The 20101-nt window shown below is 38.3% G+C and overlaps 1 protein-coding gene across 3 annotated transcripts in view; it reads left to right on the top strand.

The window, feature by feature from the left end:
• The window catches only part of b3gat1a (beta-1,3-glucuronyltransferase 1 (glucuronosyltransferase P) a), a 61193-nt gene extending 50647 nt beyond the window's left edge, over window positions 1–10546 (top strand). For 2 of the 3 annotated variants that reach the window (XM_060877466.1, XM_060877465.1), the window contains 3 exons: window positions 997–1293; window positions 3075–3178; window positions 5287–10546. In XM_060877466.1, the coding sequence (XP_060733449.1) occupies window positions 997–1293; window positions 3075–3161 (384 nt within the window). In that variant the 3' untranslated portion in view covers window positions 3162–3178; window positions 5287–10546. The remainder of the gene's footprint in view (window positions 1–996; window positions 1294–3074; window positions 3179–5286) is intronic. The other variant, XR_009649005.1, reaches the window with a different exon arrangement.
• Window positions 10547–20101: the final 9555 nt, after the last annotated feature.

Below are 20101 nucleotides of genomic sequence, written 5' to 3'. Positions count from 1 at the left end.
TGTCCAACTTTGAGTTGTGTGAGCTACAGAAGCAGAACACAATGTCAGGTTACACTGCAGGCAGCCAAGAACTGGAGTTACAGAGAGAAAGAATCACTCTGTACACAGTGTTGAGCAGAAAAGCATGTCAGACCACAGAGCGTGGATGGACTACAACACCATAAGACACTGAACGTAGGTCATGTTTCCTGGGAAGGTCTTGCAAAAAAAAAAAAAAAAACACTTTTACTCATGGACAGAAAAACAACAAAAATATCATGGAAATCAACAAAGCACCAAGACTACAGAGTCACACGGCTAAATAAATGACTCAAGAACTTTTTGTATTTCATTTGATTTTTATAATCTTTTGGTCCAGATATCCAGAACACACTGTATCAACACTGGAGTAATAATCTTCTTGTATCAACATTTCCGCTCTGATCCTATCAGTTTTCCTTTCAACGTCTTATGCTGGCACATTTGAACCAAAATACCAAAATCTCAAAAATCATGAGCCACATTTTAGACACAGCCTAACAAATACTGCTGAACTTGTGCAACCCTTTTCGCAAGGGTCAAATCTGTAGAAGTCTCTCAAAATACAGAATGTGATTAATCTTGTCGTGATGAGGCAAAGGCGAGTGAGGATCCAAATGCAGTTCAAACTTTTATTAATCCAAGACAAGGAACTGGCAAACAAAACAGGGCAGAACCCTGAGCAAACAGGAAACAGGAACATAGACATAAACTCTCAACAACGACTAGCACCAGGGAAGTGAACAAACAGAGTAGATATAACAAACAGGAACCAATCACCAAGCAGAGACAATCAGCGACTAAGACAACACACCTGAGGGAAAGATTGAGTTCAATTAGTGTCCATATATTTATGATATATGATATTCTAGTCTGATCCTTAAATTATTGTGAAGGAGAAAATTGAAAAGATGATTGTAATGTTTTACTGCTTTAATACTGTACACACTGATTAACTTTGTGTCTCTGTCTCTGCAGATGCGATCCACGCGTAAGGTGTCCGTTTGGCCCGTAGCTTTTGTTGGAGGTTTGCGTTACGAGTCCCCGAAAGTCAACGCTGCTGGCAAAGTGTACGGATGGAAAACGGTGTTCGATCCTCACCGTCCTTTTGCTATTGACATGGCAGGATTCGCCATCAACTTGAGGCTCATCCTGTTCAAACCACAAGCCTATTTCAAACTGCGGGGGGTCAAGGGGGGCTACCAGGAGAGCAGCCTGCTCCGAGAACTCGTCACACTCAACGATCTGGAACCGAAAGCAGCTAATTGCACTAAGGTTAGCAAACAAAACGTGTGTCGTGGGATTGGGGTAATATAAAATCAGAAAAAACGGCCCATTTTCCTGGTGCATTAATTTATGCTATGCATATTGGCGTTTAAAATATGAATTAACAAAGCAAACACTATAAGAACAGCAGCAGAATGGTGCTCAAATGAGCCACCCAGGTTATTCAGGACTGGCTGGAAAAACACCCACAAAAAGAAAAGGCTAGAGTCCTGACTTTTTTTTTTTATCAACACCGTAAACACAATATACACAATTTACTAGCTAATTAGCTCACCATATGTTATTGCGTTTCATTAGCTAGCATAGTTAGAGTCAGCTAACACTTCCAGTCAGTTTCCAGGGAAATAAAACATAAGTTTGGGCAACACACTGGAGCTTTTATTTGCCTGGTAGGCTTGATGATAAATTTATGTTTTGGCAACCGTTACTAAGACTTGACAAAGCTGAATATATTAAAGCATTAAAACGTACAGTACTTTTGATAAATAAATTCAATATATATGTATATATAATAAAACTTACAGCAATATTATTTAGTACACTGTAGTAAATAGTCCAAGAAAGTTCGTATTTCGTACGTGAGGTTGTATCAGTAAAACGATGTAACCTTACGTGTGTTTGTTTGTTGTGTGTGTATGTGTGTATTAAAACACATAGTATATTTTCTCACATTTGTTCGCACACTTGCATTTTCACTTTGCCGATCGATCTCAAACGAACTCAACCTGAGCTTGCTGGAAATTCATAAGACGCTGAAGAAAAAATGTATTAAAAAAGGATGAATCGTAAACGACTGTTTTTTCACCATGGAACAGTTTGCAGTAGCTGCAGTCTTTGAGTTCCTATTGCTTTATATTCATCAGTCCCGACTTGTTTATAAATGTTTATTATATTATATAAGTCATCATTTCTTATATTATACTGTATACGTTGCTTTATATACAACCCTAAAATAAATATCCAAGAGCAAGTGTAAACCTATTAAATACAAGGGAGTTGCAATATTATAAAACACACACACACACACACACACACACACAATTAATCCCTCTACTCAGAAATGCTGCTGTTAGCCTTTTAACCTGGTTAAGTGTTCATGAGGCAGGAAGAGTCAGCTCTCAGTCTCTCAGGCCACGGGGGAGCAAGCTGAGGGGAAGAAAGGGGAGGTTTATCTTATCCTTTATGAAAAATCAGCATGAACGGCCGTCTACGCCTAAGCAAACATTATTAGCGGTTTCCTCGGCTCGAACGCTGCATCCTGCTTATTTTTCAGCACAATAACAATGTTTCATAGGAAGCATGGTGGTGCATATTTACAGGTGCGATCAGGGAGCATGATGCTACATATTTATAATAGTTATTAGGCACCGTGGTGGTGCATATATTATATATTATTTTTTTTTATTGTTGATGGACATAGAGTGGAATTGAAATCTAGTTTGAAAAGCATTTATTCGACTACGCTGCGTTTATCGCAGCATTCGGTTCGGAAAAGTCTGCAGCTGGTACACCTCTGCTGAGAGCTCTGCATGTGTGTGAGTGTGTATATGTGTTTGTGTGTGTAGACGTACAAGTGGCACCAAGTGCACTACAGCACTGAGAATTCAGTGTTAGAGAAACACATCACACATGAGCAGCTGTGAACATCGTGAAAGTTTAAACCTTGCAGATGCACAAGAGCAGATGTTGTTGTTGTTGTTGTTGTTGTTGTTGTTGTTGTTTGTTTGTTAGATAAATAAAGCTTTCGATTTTGTGATACATTTATGCAGATTCTCGTGTGGCACACAAGGACAGAAAAACCTGTCCTGGTGAACGAAGGCAAGAAAGGCTTCACAGATCCAAACGTGGAAATCTGACATCCTCTTCAACAATGGTACGTGGACACAGGGCCGGCCCTGCGCATAGGCAGAATAGGCAAATGCTAAGGGCGCCGCCCACCACTAGGGGCGCCCGGGCGCCCAAATTATTATTTTTATTAATATATATATATATATTTTATTACCTGAGAAGTATTTTATTTATATATTTATTATATATATTTTATTGCTGTAAGAAAGGAAAGGAAAGCAAGGTCTCCATAATATAGTTTTTTTTATATAGTTTGTGTGTGTTTCCAAAATATTTTCAAAATAAAGAAAAACAGGACAAAGCTGTGCAGTTTGTTTCTGTGTAAGTTTATGAACAAAATGATCGGAACACAATTGTCTGTGATTCCAGGGGCACCAGGTGAAATCTTGCCTAGGGCAGCAAATTGGCCAGGGCCGGCCCTGCGTGGACAACAAAACACACATAAACACACACAGTGTTCAAATACAAATTACAATTTTATTGGTCACAGACAAGCATACGATGTTAGACTGTCCGTGTCAAGAATCTAGATTCTGTAGAAAAAAAAATTTGACTAAAAATTGAATTTCAATAAAAATAGTAACTGTCACTGTCAAAAAAGATATAAAGAACATATAAAAATATAATATCCCAATATAGATTCTGTATGTCTGATATGAATAAGAATATGAACATGATGATATGAATATACTTTGAACGATTAGAAATAAAAAAAAAAAAACAAAGATGTTAAGATGTTAAACCTAAGAGAGTTTAAGAGAGTTCAGTTCAGTTCCAGCACAGAACCTCCATGCTTAGTCATGCTTTGCATTGAGTGATGGATTAAGTTGGAAGGAATTCTTTTAGTAGAAAATCAGATTTTAAAATATAGTATAGAGTTACGGGACACATGAGAAAAAAGGTGTTGTTGCATCATAAATCGTTAAAGCCAATCATGTTGCAGTATGCAAATATAGGCCATATACTGTAACAGCAGTTAGAGGATTATTTGTGTGTGTGTGTGTGTGTGTGTTTGTGTGTGTGTTTGGGGGGTATGGATGTGTTTGGATGTTTGTGTCACATTTACAACATGGTATCCAAGCAGTCAGCGAGGCACTAGAATGTTCCTACAACAATATAAATCTCTTTAAAAGCATCCATTTTTCATTTTTTGAATATCTGCTGTGGTGTCAGTCATACGCATGCTACTTATTAAATGCACCAAGTAGCAGCTTTATTTGCCAGAGTCTGCTTCAGATTACAAGAAAAATAAATATAAACTAGAACGTACATTTCCTGAAGAAAATGTGAATGGTGCTTGCACGTGGCAAGTTCCCCTTATTGTGCTGAGTGTTTTGATATGTCACATGTCCATGTCGTGCTAAATTTTGATTTTCACGTGACATCACGTGACATCACGTGACGTCACGTGACGTCACATGACTTGACCAGAATACACGTGAAACAATTCCCATCATTGTGCTGAGTGTTTTGATATGTCACTTGTCCATGTTGTGCAAATTTTTTATTCAATGAGCCGGTCGATTTGACACGTCATTCATGGGTCTAGGACAAAAGCTGCGGGACAAGTTACGCGCCGAAGTTTTGTCCGGAAGAGTATGCAGGATAGTAATAATGTTGCTTTGCAAGCACCATTAATGAACTATTCTATATATGCAAAATGTATTAAAAAAAACTACAAAAAAGTACAAAAGGTGCTAGGGAAATGAGAACATACTGCAGGTGATGTGATATTGCACATGTTATGATGTTGGACATGTTATTATATTTCACATGGTATTATATTAACGTACGTATTAGAAATATTTTGAAACTGGAATAGTGCATATAATGGCACAGTGATACTGTCAGTGTTCAAAAAAATATACATATATACAAAATATACATTCTGAAAACATAGGCTACATTAAGAAACAAGTAAGTCAATGCACGATCTGATCAGAAAGAATAGAACGCAGTCTAATAGGATGCCTCTGGAAACATCTGGCAACCCTCAGAGACGTGAACTTCATGCATGCGATTTGCTAAAGATGACTTATGTGTGAGATCGTAGACAAAGTCCAGAACAATACAGTGATATGTTGAACGTAGAATATGGCTTTTATTTATTTATGGCTGTTTACTGTGTTTCAGGCACTTTTTGGATAATTCAAGGCCCTACAGGAGCAAAGAGCAACATCTCAGAACCTAAGCTTCAGACATGATTTCTTGTTGCTGCTCAGTACAGCGAAATCAACTGACTACCACAACTGTATCTTTCAAAGCACAGAATGGTTCAACACGGCAATATCACGGTATTTTGTATGTAAAGCTAAACAGCAGGACGTCTACACGTTTGTTCTCAAGACGCCCACACACAGAAAAGTGACGTGACATCCCTGACTCAGGAGTGTATTCATGAAAAAAAAAAGACACACTGGATCGGTATAGACCTGCTGAACAACGGAGGACGTATCAGTTCTATCTGCTTGATCTTTAAATACAAGAACAAACTCACAGACAGAACTCTTCTCAGAGATAAAAACATACATAGAAGGGAATGGGTTTTTATTTTTATTTTTCCTTTTAAACTTAACACAATGTCTTCTTTTTATTTAATGTATTTCCGGTTGTTTTGTTCACTCTCTTCCTAGTTCAGAACTACTGACTTCTTGTTTTCTGCTTGACTAAAATACAGGTTCTCAAAGTGTTTCCAGGATCGTCACTGCGACATTTACTGACATCCCGAGCCTAGCTGCCATGTTGGATTTCACAGTGAGTGACCATATAGCACTATTCATATGACTAGAATATGAACGAATACGAACCGCACTTTTTTTTGTTTGTTTTTTTGGGAGTGGTTGGCTGTTATAGTATTGTAAATATGAAACTTTACACAAACAATCATAGGCTTCAAAATGAGGTGGTCTAGCGTTAAACCGAAAAAGCAATGTAACTACTGTATTTATAACTGAGTATATAGTGAGATTAAAGACATCAACATGCCACAGCAGAAAGCCTCGTGCTCAGTGAAGGTGTTTTGTTAAAACAGGGTGGGAGTGTTGAAGAACAATAAAAAATCACTTCATTGTAAACTGGATTTCATGTCACACATAAGCCATGGACTTTTGAGAGGTGACCTCTCAGGCGAAGATGAGATGCAAAGATAATTCTAGCCCAATGGCAGCTTTGTGGGGTCTGCAATAAAACCTTCATGGTATTAACGTATTAGGAAGATTCTCATAAAGCACTTCTTAGTATTGTTTAACATTTCCAAATGGTTGGTTTTCTGATATTAAAATGAGGAAAGATGGCATAAATGATGTCAGTTTTGTTCAGATCCTAGTCCACAGCCACCATAAACGCCGAATAACAAACAGGATAAACAGACGGAAAACATCAGTGCGGTTAGCGTTAGTAAAGTTGTCAGCGGTGCCTTTGGGTAAAAACAAAACAAAAAAGGCTTGTAATCTTTCCTGCATGCCACAGAAGCTTCTCCTTTTTACGGGTAGAAATGAGTTCCTGTGCACAATTTCTCACTGCTACAGACGGTACTCGGCTAAATATAGCTAATCAAGCACAAGATCCTGACCATGTTAGAAAAGAAGGTAAAATTGCTATCATTTTGTATACGTAATTCATTCTGGACAATGTTATTCTCACGATGTTTATTTCTGTGTTACCGTCTAACATTTTTCAGATCCTGTTTTCACTGTTTAGTAATCAGTTACCTGCACACGCTTCATGCTTTATATTAGACGTTAATGAATAGCTAATAAGTGGATAAGAAGTGAATACAGCACTTATTTGGGAACATTAATAAGAAGTTGAGTAGCTTCGTCTTTTTTTTTTTTTTTTTTTAGACGGGCCTGACATGATAATAATTTGACTTCAAACTCTGATGATAATTAATGCTTGTTAGTGATTTTATCCACTTAATTTTTTATTGTAGGTGTTAACAGGCGGTCTCCTGTTCATCAAAACTGTCGGAAAAATTAAAAAAAATGCGACCATTAAAATATTCATATATTGCTGAAACTTAAATGAGATTGAATATTCAGTTTAAATGAATTGATTGAATATTAATATTCTGTGTACACGGGCTATGCATTTGATTTAATATACAAATGTTTTGGCATTTCTCATAAATCTTACTGATATTTTACTTCACTGACTCCTCCACAAAAATGATATCAAGAGAGAAAGAAAGTAAGGAAGAAATCGTAAATTGGTAAATAATTTTGCTAATTTTTTATGCATCTATCTCTAGAAAGTATCAAAATGATCTGTTAAGAAAAGTGAATGGTTAAAATGAGTAAAAACGCTTAAGTGTGTGTGCTTATTTATGAGATATCTATTGCCGGTCTTGTGTTAAGAGCACAGTGTTATAACCTAATGCAAGTATTGGTGACTAGATGTGGGCGTGTACAAAGTTAAAAAAATATTTAACTTTATGCAAATTTGGAGCAACTTGGTACATTGACTACCAATGAGAACGAAGACAGTAGAGCGCACAAAATCTGTCGCAAAATTATGTTATTATTAAGTTATGTGAACTTACTTATTTCTTCTCTTTGACTCGAACTTTCAGGACAAGTTTTGGATACTGAACTAAAGTTTATAAGTCCGTTGTCTTGATTACTTGTGATTTGAAACAAAGTTCAACTTCTACTGAAGTTTACTCATATTTTTAAGGCAGCAGGTAAACTTTACTTAATATTTTTAAGCATCTTGAAATATTTTACAGTGTTTATTCACTGCTGAATTTAATATACAAACACCAAATCTCCCTCCAGAAATTTCCATTAGTTACGCCATCCCACTGATAAACGTAATTACTACGGCAACCAGTAGCAGAAATGCCTACTGGAGATTTGTGACAAAAAGATCGCTGTATGTTTGAACTTCATTCAATTAATTAACCTGTGCATTTCCAGAAAAAAGCAGAAAATCAGGACAGGAAGCAAGTAGCAGGTACTTTAACAAAGTTAGCATAATAGAAAACCATAAAATTGTTAATGTTGTGAAATAACTGTCGTATCCACTGTTGATCTGTAAGGAATAAGAAGACTGCTCTTATAGGAAAGTAATCAACGTCAGAAAAAATCTTAATGTGCGTTCACACTCTGAAGTGGATTATTTTTACAATAACATCCTGAAGTGGTTCACAGCATTTTATTTTTTTATTTTTACAGAAAGACGTGATAATTTTATCAATTTATAGTTTAACCAGTACAATAACAACAAATGAATAATAATGAACTAATACCTGATTTAATTCTTAATACTTAAATATGAACTAATGAGTTCATTGAAGTATGTTCTAATCAGAAACTAATGAAGAGCTAACTGACATGAGTCATGAATTCACGTGTGAATAACAAACACCTTGTGCATACACGTTAGCACGTGTATATTTTTTTAATGTATTAATGAACATTTAGGGGTAAACTAAATCAAACCTGCTCTAGAATTTTGCATTATTGTATTTGCCGTATGCAGCTGCGTGTAGAAACATCACTGGGCGGTGCTGGGTTACTTTCGTAATTTAATCCTAATTTAATCCTTTTTATTGAATGAAGAAAGAGTCACGAATAATAAACACTAAGCATTTTATCTTAACATGTTTGCTATGATACTGTACCTCACAGTAGTACTCGTATGTGCTGTGAGTGAAGCCCTGGGGCACTAATTTACCCCAATGGTGAGAATTTAGCATTTCTATTTTCTATCAGCATTTAAAAACAATGAATAAGATTACTTTCATGTGTGTTTTAGTCTTACATTGAGCATGTTTGATATACTAACATGGACTTAAGGTGTATGTTATTCACACGTGAATTCAAAAGACTTAATAAGGTTAACTTTTCATTAGTTTGTTATCAGTACATGCCTTAACTTATCATTAGTTGATATTTAAGTAAGTGTCAATTCAGGTGTTAGTTCAGATTATTCATGTACTGTTATTATGAAGTGTTGCTTGTAAAATTGTTGTTCTCTCACAAGAGAGGCCACGACAGTCAGAGCTGTTATAGAAAACGATCAGAAATCATTAATAATTCAACAGTACAGCTCACTTATTGGCTTCAAACATCTAATGCCGTATACGACTCCCTATTCTGAAACCGAATCTTTTCATTAAATTTGTCCTCACCAAGAAAGAGAACATCTTTTGTTGTTATTTATAAGACACATCTCTACGTACAATATCTTTGTGTAATTTTCAAAAACTCCTTTTGCATTTCAAAAGCCTCTTGAGCTCGCAGTGAAAGGCGTTTGAGTAATGAACGACAGAAACGACAAAAACACGAACAAAAGCCTGAGCAGCCCGAGCAGGTGTCTGAAGCGACACTCGGCCTCTTCTCATCTCGGCTACTTCATATCCACAGCCGTCCTGCTGCTGCATGATTATACACTTCTCTTCATCAAGTTGGATAGAAGTCGAGAAGCTTGTAACGTTTCCTGTGCTTTTTTTCTTTCCGAGATACTTGACACACCATTAATTTGACTCCACATGCTAATGACAATTATCTGCGCTTCCTTTTGTTTTCTCTGAAGCTTTGACGACTTCAAAGTGCTTTGTAAAAATGATTTCCAGCAGGTCCCAATGTTATTTATTTTTTTATTTTTTATCACTGCAAGGTCTTATTATCACCTACAGTACCTGCTTACAGTTCATTAGCACGGAAATACAGTATATTCTGTCACTTTGTACCCCCCCCCCCTTTTTTTAGAAGTTGAGTCGATTTTGAGTCATAATCAAAAAGGAATCGTATAGAAATGTGTCAAGATTCGCATCGACAATTGTTACTTTAGTAAAATATATAGATTCGTTTGAAATAACAAACCAAATGTTTAAAAGTGTATTTTCTACTTACGAGTTATTGTTTCGATTGAGACCCTTCAATCACATGATTTTATTCCCTGCAATGTAAAAAAAAAAATGGACTTATTTTTTTCTTATGCATTTATTGATCTAGATCTATTTATTTATTATATTTATTTACCACGCTTACAGTATGTCCTGTTACACTGTTGACATATCAGTTAAGATGACGCTTATCCCCTTGAAAAATCGGAATAAAGCCTTTTACCTGAGATGAAACTGAGATCGGTCGTCATGTAAGGAAACAGACGATAAGGATCGATTTCTTTGTAGCCCTGTAGCATTTCTCTTGAGTTGCCAGGTGTGTTAAAAACATATATTTTCACCACTTCTTGCCTTGACGTTTTGACGTTTTTCCCACCTTCCCTGCGTTTGTAATATAAACTCATTAGCCATGATGATATTCTTGCATTACTTGAAAATATGTTCTCTGTGGTCACTGATATTTCGTAGAAATGCACAGTATAACAACATCTCACTACGGCAGAGTATTTATACTGGCTCACACACTCACACACACAAAGCCTCTCCTGCATGTTACTCTTGTAAATGTTCTTCTGTTTTTCTCCATGGCTCATTTCAGTGAAAAAGAAATGAAAATGACCAAAAAACAATAAACAGTTTAAAAACAAAAACAAGAAAACTCTGTGCATCATTTCTTGCATGATGGAACCTGATCTCATGAAAGATTCATATGAATTAATACAAATGAAACAAAGTCATAAGAAAAGGTATTCAAGTGTAAGATCCTGTTGGATGAAGGAATTTATATGATGCAGTTTTTTTATTCAGATGCAAAGCGGAGTCACCAAAGTGGATTATTTTTCAATAACAGCTTGTCCTGAAGTAGTTTATTTCTGTTATACCATAGAGGGGAAAAAAATGAATGTATTATCATCAGCACAGTCAACCTGACTCGAAGTAAACGCAGTTCTTCCAGATGGTGTAAAAATATCCAATTCAATACAATTCAGTTTTATTTTGTGTAGCACTTTTAACAATGGATATTTTAAGGCTTTTAAGAAATAAATCAATGTAAAACAGTTTGAAACTTATTCCTAGTGAGCCAGAGGTGGTGAGTTAAAAAAAAAACTCCCTGAGACAAAATGAGGAAAGAAACATTGAGAGGAACCAGATTCAAAATTCATTCTAGTTTTAACATGGTAGCTTTTGTTTGTTAACTGTTCAGCGATGGAGATTTGAGTGCAGTGGTGATTGCAGTCCAAAGCCAGTGGTACAATCAAGATCAATCCCATGTATCTCCAGCAGCATTAATCAGCCTCCGTGTGACGAGAACCAGAAGTAGTGTAACGCATACCAGAAAACCTTCAGGAAAATGATGCTCTGTTATGTTAAAAATGAAACTGAAATGAATAAATCTTATGGGGGGCACAGTGGCTTAGTGGTTAGCACGTTCGCCTCACACCTCCAGGGTTGGGGGTTCGATTCCCGCCGCCGCCTTGTGTGTGTGGAGTTTGCATGTTCTCCCCGTGCATTGGGGGTTTCCTCCGGGTACTCCGGTTTCCTCCCCCGGTCCAAAGACATGCATGGTAGGTTGATTGGCATCTCTGGAAAATTGTCCGTAGTGTGTGATTGCGTGAGTGAATGAGTGTGTGTGTGTGCCCTGTGATGGGTTGGCACTCCGTCCAGGGTGTATCCTGCCTTGATGCCCGTTGACGCCTGAGATAGGCACAGGCTCCCCGTGACCCGAGGTAGTTCAGATAAGCGGTAGAAGATGAGTGAGTGAGTGAATAAATTTCTGCATACTGCTGATCTTTGTATTTATTCTGTATGTAGTGTATATTTCATTATATACATTAGGAAAAGAATCATCCCTCTTCAAAATCACATTTTGTTACTTTTCATCCTGAAATAAAGGAGGACACCATTTTTGTTTAATCCAGCTGTATTTATTCAGTGTACCTTATAACATCCAAGTGAAAGATACCACAGCAACAGTTTAGGAAAAAATCAGAGCTTAGTTCTAATTCTAGAATTTTAATTCTAAAAATGACTCAATCGGGTGTAGCTAATCATCGTCTCAGTGGCACACCCAAGCCATTTGAATTCCACCTGTGATAATATGTGATCATTTTGATTAGCTCAGCATAAAATGAGCTATTCCTTGGCTCCAGTCCATGGTAATGCAACTGAAGCAAACAATCAACTATGGGTGGCGAGGCACTATGAAAAAGATCTCTGGGATAAAGTTGTGGACATACACAGGTCAGGAAATGGGTCCAAAAAAATTCAAAGGCTTTATCAATCCCTAGAAGCACGGAGTAAATGCATTTGGATAAAGTAAAACCTGAGACTTTCATTTCTTTATTTTCAAGCTGCAGAGCAATAAAATATGATTATTATGAAGGGGGTGATTCTTTTCTATACCCACTTATAATCAGGCCCTAGTTCAGTAGACTTTTGGAGTAAATTGGATTTTCCATTCTACGTCCAAATTGCCTGTGCTAATCCTATGTACACTACAGAAACGGTGAATTAAGGTTGATCATGCTGTAGTATTCCTTTAATTAGTGATCGTACAACTCTTGAATAAGCCATTATTGATCAGTTTATTGATCACACAGAATAATCTCTGGTAAACCAGCTAAGAATGCAGAGACCACTACATCCTTGCTACTCCGCTGCTGTGACTGAGACATACAGGTGAATGCCTGTCATCACTGAGGTAATATCCAGTCCTGGGATAAAAGTGTCATCGTAAACTGAGCGATCCTCCACGAGAGACAACGCCAGGTTTCATGTCAACATTAAAATCTGGGGAGGAGAGCAAAAATTTCTCTGCCACGTCTTATCAAAGTAAATGATCTGGGAGTGTTGGTTTCATCTGGAGAAATAGATTACTCTGAATTTGTAGTACTCTACAGAGAATGATAGAAGGAAAGGGAGTGGGTGGATGAAAAATCTGCAATGAGACTGAGACGTTGTAAACAGTGAAGAGCAATTCACAAGAGCATCGTTTAGGCTGAATAAGAAGTTTGTAGCCTTTCCAGTGGAAAAGACTTACAGTATTTTTTTTTTTTTTTTTTTACTAAAGCCTGGAAGGTACAGTACTATGATGCTCAGACACAGTGGATGGATATGGGTGTCAGTCAAGTGCTGCCAAAGTGATCATCCTGAAAAGATTTTCTAAGGTGAATATCTTAGAAATAGACCTGAGACCTAAAATGATGTATTACTTTCACAGTTTAGTATGATGAGGAAGTGAAATGTTAATGTTAATTAACATTATGCCACAGTGGTACTGAGGCATTCATTAATTCATCTGGAGTAAGTGGTTCAATTTGGTCGGCTTTAATTCAGATACAGAGTCTATCTTATCAAAAAGTGGACAAAAAGGCACATTGTAGAGTGTGTACTGTACCCCGCATAGCAGGTCCACTTACCTACATGTGTTTGGACAGTAGTAGGAAAACCCGTAGCATTCACACAAGCACAGGAATAGAAACTAGATTTGTCGTGACAAACTTTGATGTTGGCTTTGACGGTGCAAGTATTCACAAAAGGCCGGTGCTTTTTGGAGGTGAGTGGACATAAGGGTTAGTGTTACTTTTGGAGGCAAGTGGACAGAAAGATTGTGAAAGCTACTGGACCGCTAGGGTGCCAATACTTTTGGAGGCGAGCGGACATGAGCATGTGACGTGGTCCGAATACCCGTGAGGACGGTCCCCTCATTGTGCTGAGTGTTTTGATATGTCACATGTCCATGTTGTAAAATGTTTTTTGATTTTGCATATTTTGGGGGCGGGGCTGCGGCACAACGGAAGGCCAGTCGGTACACCAATTTAAAACTTTGTTCAGAGTATCACCCTAAAGGAGCTGGCCGAGTTTGCTGTAGATACAGTAGTTCCAAAGCTTGCCGAGTTATAAACCTCCAAAGTTTATAATGGGAGTCTATGGGAAAAAAGGCCAATTTGAGACCCGGTACCGGAAGTACCGGTACTCTGATCGCTTAGAAAAGTAATAACAACAAACTTCAGACCAGCGTCTACAACATATCCAAATTTGGTGCATTAAATTTTATAAATTTTTGTCTAAGCTGAAATAGGAAAACAGAATGTTGGCTTCTACAAAGCCAACATAATTAGCTAATTGAACTGTGAGGCAGCAATAATAACCTCTGTAATCACCATGTAATCCCCTACAGGTACTGATAATTACATGAAACATTTTAAAATACACATTTAAATAACCAATGTTGAATAATACAATGCTTTTAGAAAGTAGTCCACATAGAGCTGTTATAACATATTCATAAGAATTGCCTAAATCTATAGGCAGAAGCGAAGGGACTGTAGGAGCCCCAAGCAGGGAAAAGAAGATCCCTGCGGAATTTGAAGGAACTGGAACTTTTTTGCAAAGAAGAGTGGGATAAAATTCCAAAATCTAGATGCGTGAACTTAATACACAAAGACTTGATGCTGTAATAAAGCCAAAAGCTGCCTCCAGAATGTATTAGTTCGGAGCGTGTTCAGACATATGCAATCAAGATGTGGTAGTTTTAAAAAATAAAATCTCTGTTTGTTAGAAGTCTGACATTTATATTGTTATTACTGTGTATATTTTAAAAATCTGCAATTTCATGAGGGTGTGTAGACTTTATATCCACTGTACATCATATTTAAGGTTATTCTGAAATCATTATATGCAAAATACCTTGTCTTGTTTACACAAGGAACAGCATAATGCTAGTTTTATTTTGTCTATAGCTCTATTAAAGTGACAAGGAGCTCTGGAAAGGTTTCAGAACTGTAGAGATGTTATCTCTCCCCCTAATGGACAAATGGACCACTACATTTCCAGGACTCATCATATATAACTGGGCTCACACTGTTTGCTTTTTCATAATCTTTCACGATTGTTGCTTCAATTCATCATGTCAGACTGTACGACAGTCAAGACGCGTCAAAATCAGACGCACACAAGGAGACATGTCCAAGGTTTTAGGTCCTCAATCCATGACACGTTCAGACCAGCATTATTGCACTAAAATTGCAGGTAGCAGAAAACAAATACAATCTATAGCGTTGTTAGTGTTTGTTCCTGCTGTAATGTCCACCTGACTCGTTTCGACACCTTCTCTGAGGTGGTCTGAAGTTGTCATGCTAAGTGCGTCCCCCTAGGATTCTAGAAATCTTTAAGGATATTCAAAACGTCTCAGATTACCAAAAGGTGGCCAAAATCTCACAGTGTGAGCCCGGCTTAAAGCTCTGTGATTTGCGAAAATTGTACACACACAGTATATATACATATCTGTGTATACACACTAGTGATAAATAAGGAGCCAGGCCTGGAGGACAAAAGGGTCTTATGTAATTATATATATTATATATATATATTCTAGGGGGCACGGTGGCTTAGTGGTTAGCACGTTCGCCTCACACCTCCAGGGTTGGGGTTCGATTCCCGCCTCCGCCTTGTGTGTGTGGAGTTTGCATGTTCTCCCCGTGCCTCGGGGGTTTCCTCCGGGTACTCCGGTTTCCTCCCCCGGTCCAAAGACATGCATGGTAGGTTGATTGGCAGCTCTGGAAAATTGTCCGTAGTGTGTGATTGTGTGAGTGAATGAGAGAGTGTGTGTGCCCTGCGATGGGTTGCCACTCTGTCCAGGGTGTATCCTGCCTTGATGCCCGATGACGCCTGAGATAGGCACAGGCTCCCCGTGACCCGAGGTAGTTCGGATAAGTGGTAGAAAATGAATGAATGAATGAATATATTCTATGATGAAATTTTAAAGTAGCTATACTTACAAAGATTTTGGTGGATTAATGTAACATGGTAATGCAACATGGGTTTTCAATATATAACAGCATGACAAAAAACGACCACTGGGAAAGAGACATATACATCCCAAGATGTATCACACACACATACAGATACAGTACACAAAGCATATCCCAGAAAGATTAGGTATGAGGTGAGAATACACGCTGGATACCAAAGACCCAACCACACACACTCATATCTGGGGACAATTTAAAGTAGCCACTGGTCTGGTTTTGGGGAAAACTGGAGGAAACTCAGGATGGTACCTGCTGCACCGCTATGCTACCCATAACACATGACACTGCTAATCATATTCGTGTTGGATCAACTGTTAAGAAAAAAGTGCAGACAGGACAGATCTCCAATCTCTCAGGCCTGTGCTTACATGACACTGCTGTTCACAAAGACATCTTAAACTGCTCGGGCAGCTCATCCAGCAAAATAACAGAGAATGGATATCAGGATTGGATATCATGCTAAGGTTAATTGCTAATTGTAATTTGATAATAATTTGGCATATGCTAATGCTGCTGATCATTATTATTATTATTATTAGTAGTAGTAGTAGTAGTGGTGGTGGTAGTAGTAGTAATAATAATAGTAACAGGGCTGTCAAGTGTCACGCATTGAGAGTGACAGTCACGCATTTCGGTCTTTTGTCACGTTCTCCTGCCACACATCGTATTTCTCATGCAGAAAATCTTTTTGACTATTTATCATATATTTAATATGCCGCAGCACCCAAAATGTATCTGTCCGCACCGCTGTCTCTATGGAAACAGGTAGAAATCAAGCGCGTCTCCCCTGGAGTTCTTAGTCTCCCCTGACACTTATCAGCCAATCAAAAAAAAGAGGCTACACAATCAGAAAATAACACTATCTGGGTAAGATTTAACGCAACAACCAATAAAAAAAAAAACATTCATTAGAGAGGGTATTTTCGATGGTCGGTTTGAACAAAACCTCAACACGAAACAGCTTGTCTCTGGACGGGACATTGTCCTCAATCATGACCCTAAAAATGTCTGGACTTGAGCCGAACTGTTTTAAATGGGAGCAACATTACAAATGATAAAGGAGTCCAAAAAGGCAACAAACACTTACAATAAACACCACCAGTCATAAAGTCATAATCTATCTCTCTCGCTCTCTCTCTCTCTCTCTCGCTCACACACACACACACACACATACACACACACATTTACATTTATTGCATTTAGCAGACACCCTTATCCAGAGTGATTTACAACTGAGCAACTGAGGGTTAAGGGCCTTGTTCAGGGCACACACACATACACACACACACACACACACACACACACACACACACACACAAAAAAATTAATAAATGGAAATTAAACAAATACTTTGTATTTGGTTAAATTATGGTCAGTGATCCTTACCAAACTCCCCCCCTTTTTTTTTTGCCATGTTTGTTACCCATTGTGGGCGGTGCCGGGGGTTTGGGGGGTTGGATGAGATGTCACGCTTGCCTGTCTTCAAAACTTGAGAGCCCTGTAGTAATTTAGCATGCCATATGTGCAGTAGTGAAAAACCTATAATGAAAACAAGTAAACTAAACACATAGACACAATTCTTCTGCCTGTTGGTTAAGTTTAAGGCTCCATTGAGCTGGAAAGCAAAGCTCTAATACAGCTTTTAAATCACGCCTGTTGTCTTGCTCCTTCATCTACTCTTGCGGGATTTCCTGTCTCCTTCTTAAGGGTCATTTTGATATTCTACAAGCTTAAAGGTCATTTAAGAAGCTTTACTTGAGCAGATAAAGCAATGAAGTGGCCGTGAAGATGGCGACTAGGGCTCCCTCAATAGAAAATGGATGAAGCGATGTCAACAAAGATGAGCAATACTGGACTAAATCCTATGTCAGTTTATTCTTAGTGTCTTCCAACTCACCATAGTTCTCTAAGTCATGCAGAGAAACCGTGTGCTCGGATTTGTCAACAGATTACTTATCCGACAGTCGACCGTTATGTCGGTCTGTTTTTCAGTGCCAGGTCACGTTGACGTCTTACTCAGACTGACCCACTTTACCGTTCTGATTAACAGCCACTGTGACAAAGCCATAGAAAGTGACACAAGCAATTTCACATTCAAATTGAATCAGCAATCCATAAGGACACAGAGATAATGAAAAACAATTGCGGATCAGGATAAAAGATTATTTCCTCGCGGGAGGTCGGTCAAAGGCTGGCTGCACAGAAGAAATACAATTCTGTCCATTTAACAACAATAAATAAACAGGGCACCTTCAAAAAATAAGTAAAGGACTTAAAGAGTTAGGAGTCAACAAATCCCTTTGTCTTTTGACTTTAAACTCTGTTGCGTTGTCGATTAACACAAAACCCTGCAGCGCATGGGCTTTTAATTAGGTCGAAAATGAGATGAAATGATGGTATTACTTTACCAGCTGTGGATTAATGATGGAAGGACAGTTTGTACAGTGTCACTGCTGGGGTCAGGAAACAAGAGCATCATCTAAATGTATCCCGCAGGCCTGTATTCAGAAAGTGATATCAGATACGGTTGGATTTTGCGCTTTGAGGACAAGAGCGTCAACGATTTTGGTACAGTGATGGGAATATCTCATCTTTCTCTACACCGACAAGATGGAACAATAAGGTAATCATGTCTGATAAAGGTGGAATAGTTCTCTTTAGTTAGCATTGTGTTTGGTCCACACAAATTAACACCACACACTGGCAACGTGCACTATGCAAAATATATCTGGTCAGTTGTAGTAACAGATTTCCTAATGAGATGTATAATAAGAAACCTCAGTACACACAAACATGTACACACACACACACACACACAACCTCACAACCACACACCAAGCCACAACATACAACCTCACACACACTCCCATCCACACACGCACTCACGTCCACACACGCACAATTACACTCACATCCACAACATACATCCTCACACACAATCCCATCCACACACGCACACTCTCACACATCCACCTCACACACACTCCCATCCACACACATGCAGACACTCCTATCCACTCACACACACTCCCATCCACACACTCCCATCCACACACTCACACTCCCATCTACACACACGCACACACACTCCCATCCACACACACGCACACTCACTCCCATCCACACACACACTCACACTCTTATCCATTCACACACACTCACAACCACACACCAAGCCACAACATACAACCTCACACACACTCCCATCCACACACGCACTCACGTCCACACACGCACAATTACACTCACATCCACAACATACATCCTCACACACAATCCCATCCACACACGCACTCACGTCCACACACACACAATTACACTCACATCCACAACATACATCCTCACACACAATCCCATCCACACACGCACACTCATGTCCACACATATCCACAACATACCACCTCACACACACACTCCCATCCACACACATGCAGACACTCCTATCCACTCACACACTCCCATCCACACACTCACACTCCCATCTACACACACACACTCCCATCCACACACATGCACACTCACTCCCATCCACACACACACTCACACTCTTATCCATTCACACACACTCCCATCCACACACACACGCACACACTCCCATCCATCCACACACACACACACTCCCATCCACACGCACGCACAAACATGTTCAATAACAAGTCACGTAAAGGTTTTAAAGTTTCACGAGCAGTTTATTAATTATTCAAACAGTCTACATCTGACCAAATATCATCCTAAACAAAGTAACAGTGAAGGAAAGCTCTCAGAGCAGCAGTTTTAAATTCATTTCATTAAAAACCAAAGAAAAGGGATCATTCAAATGTATAATTCATATTAAAGGACACAGACTACATGTTCTCACCCATATACATCTCCTACATCTTATACAGCCACCTTTAACGGAACAAAAACTCACAGTACGTTAAATCCTGTTGCCCTTCTGTCATGAGTTTACACTGATCAGAGTGTACACAGCTTACACAAGCTGATCTAATCATGTAGGCTCATAATGCATTTTTCTCTGTTAATGAGCGTTATAAACAGATACCAGGTTAAATTATGAGAATACGGCCACAAGTTATGAGAGAACAGTTAATACTCACTTCCTCACGCACTGCCACGCTAGTACAGGATCAGAAAAGGCACAACAGAGTGGCCTCTAGTGGCAAAAAAACTAATATATATATATGTATGTATGTATGTATGTATGTATGTATGTATATATATATATATATATATATATATATATATATATATATATATATATATATATATATATATATATATA

Source organism: Tachysurus vachellii, chromosome 9 (genome assembly GCF_030014155.1).
Source record: "Tachysurus vachellii isolate PV-2020 chromosome 9, HZAU_Pvac_v1, whole genome shotgun sequence".
Classification (NCBI taxonomy): domain Eukaryota; kingdom Metazoa; phylum Chordata; class Actinopteri; order Siluriformes; family Bagridae; genus Tachysurus; species Tachysurus vachellii.
Note: the sequence above shows the minus strand (reverse complement) of the source record. Positions and strands in the feature narration are given on the sequence as shown.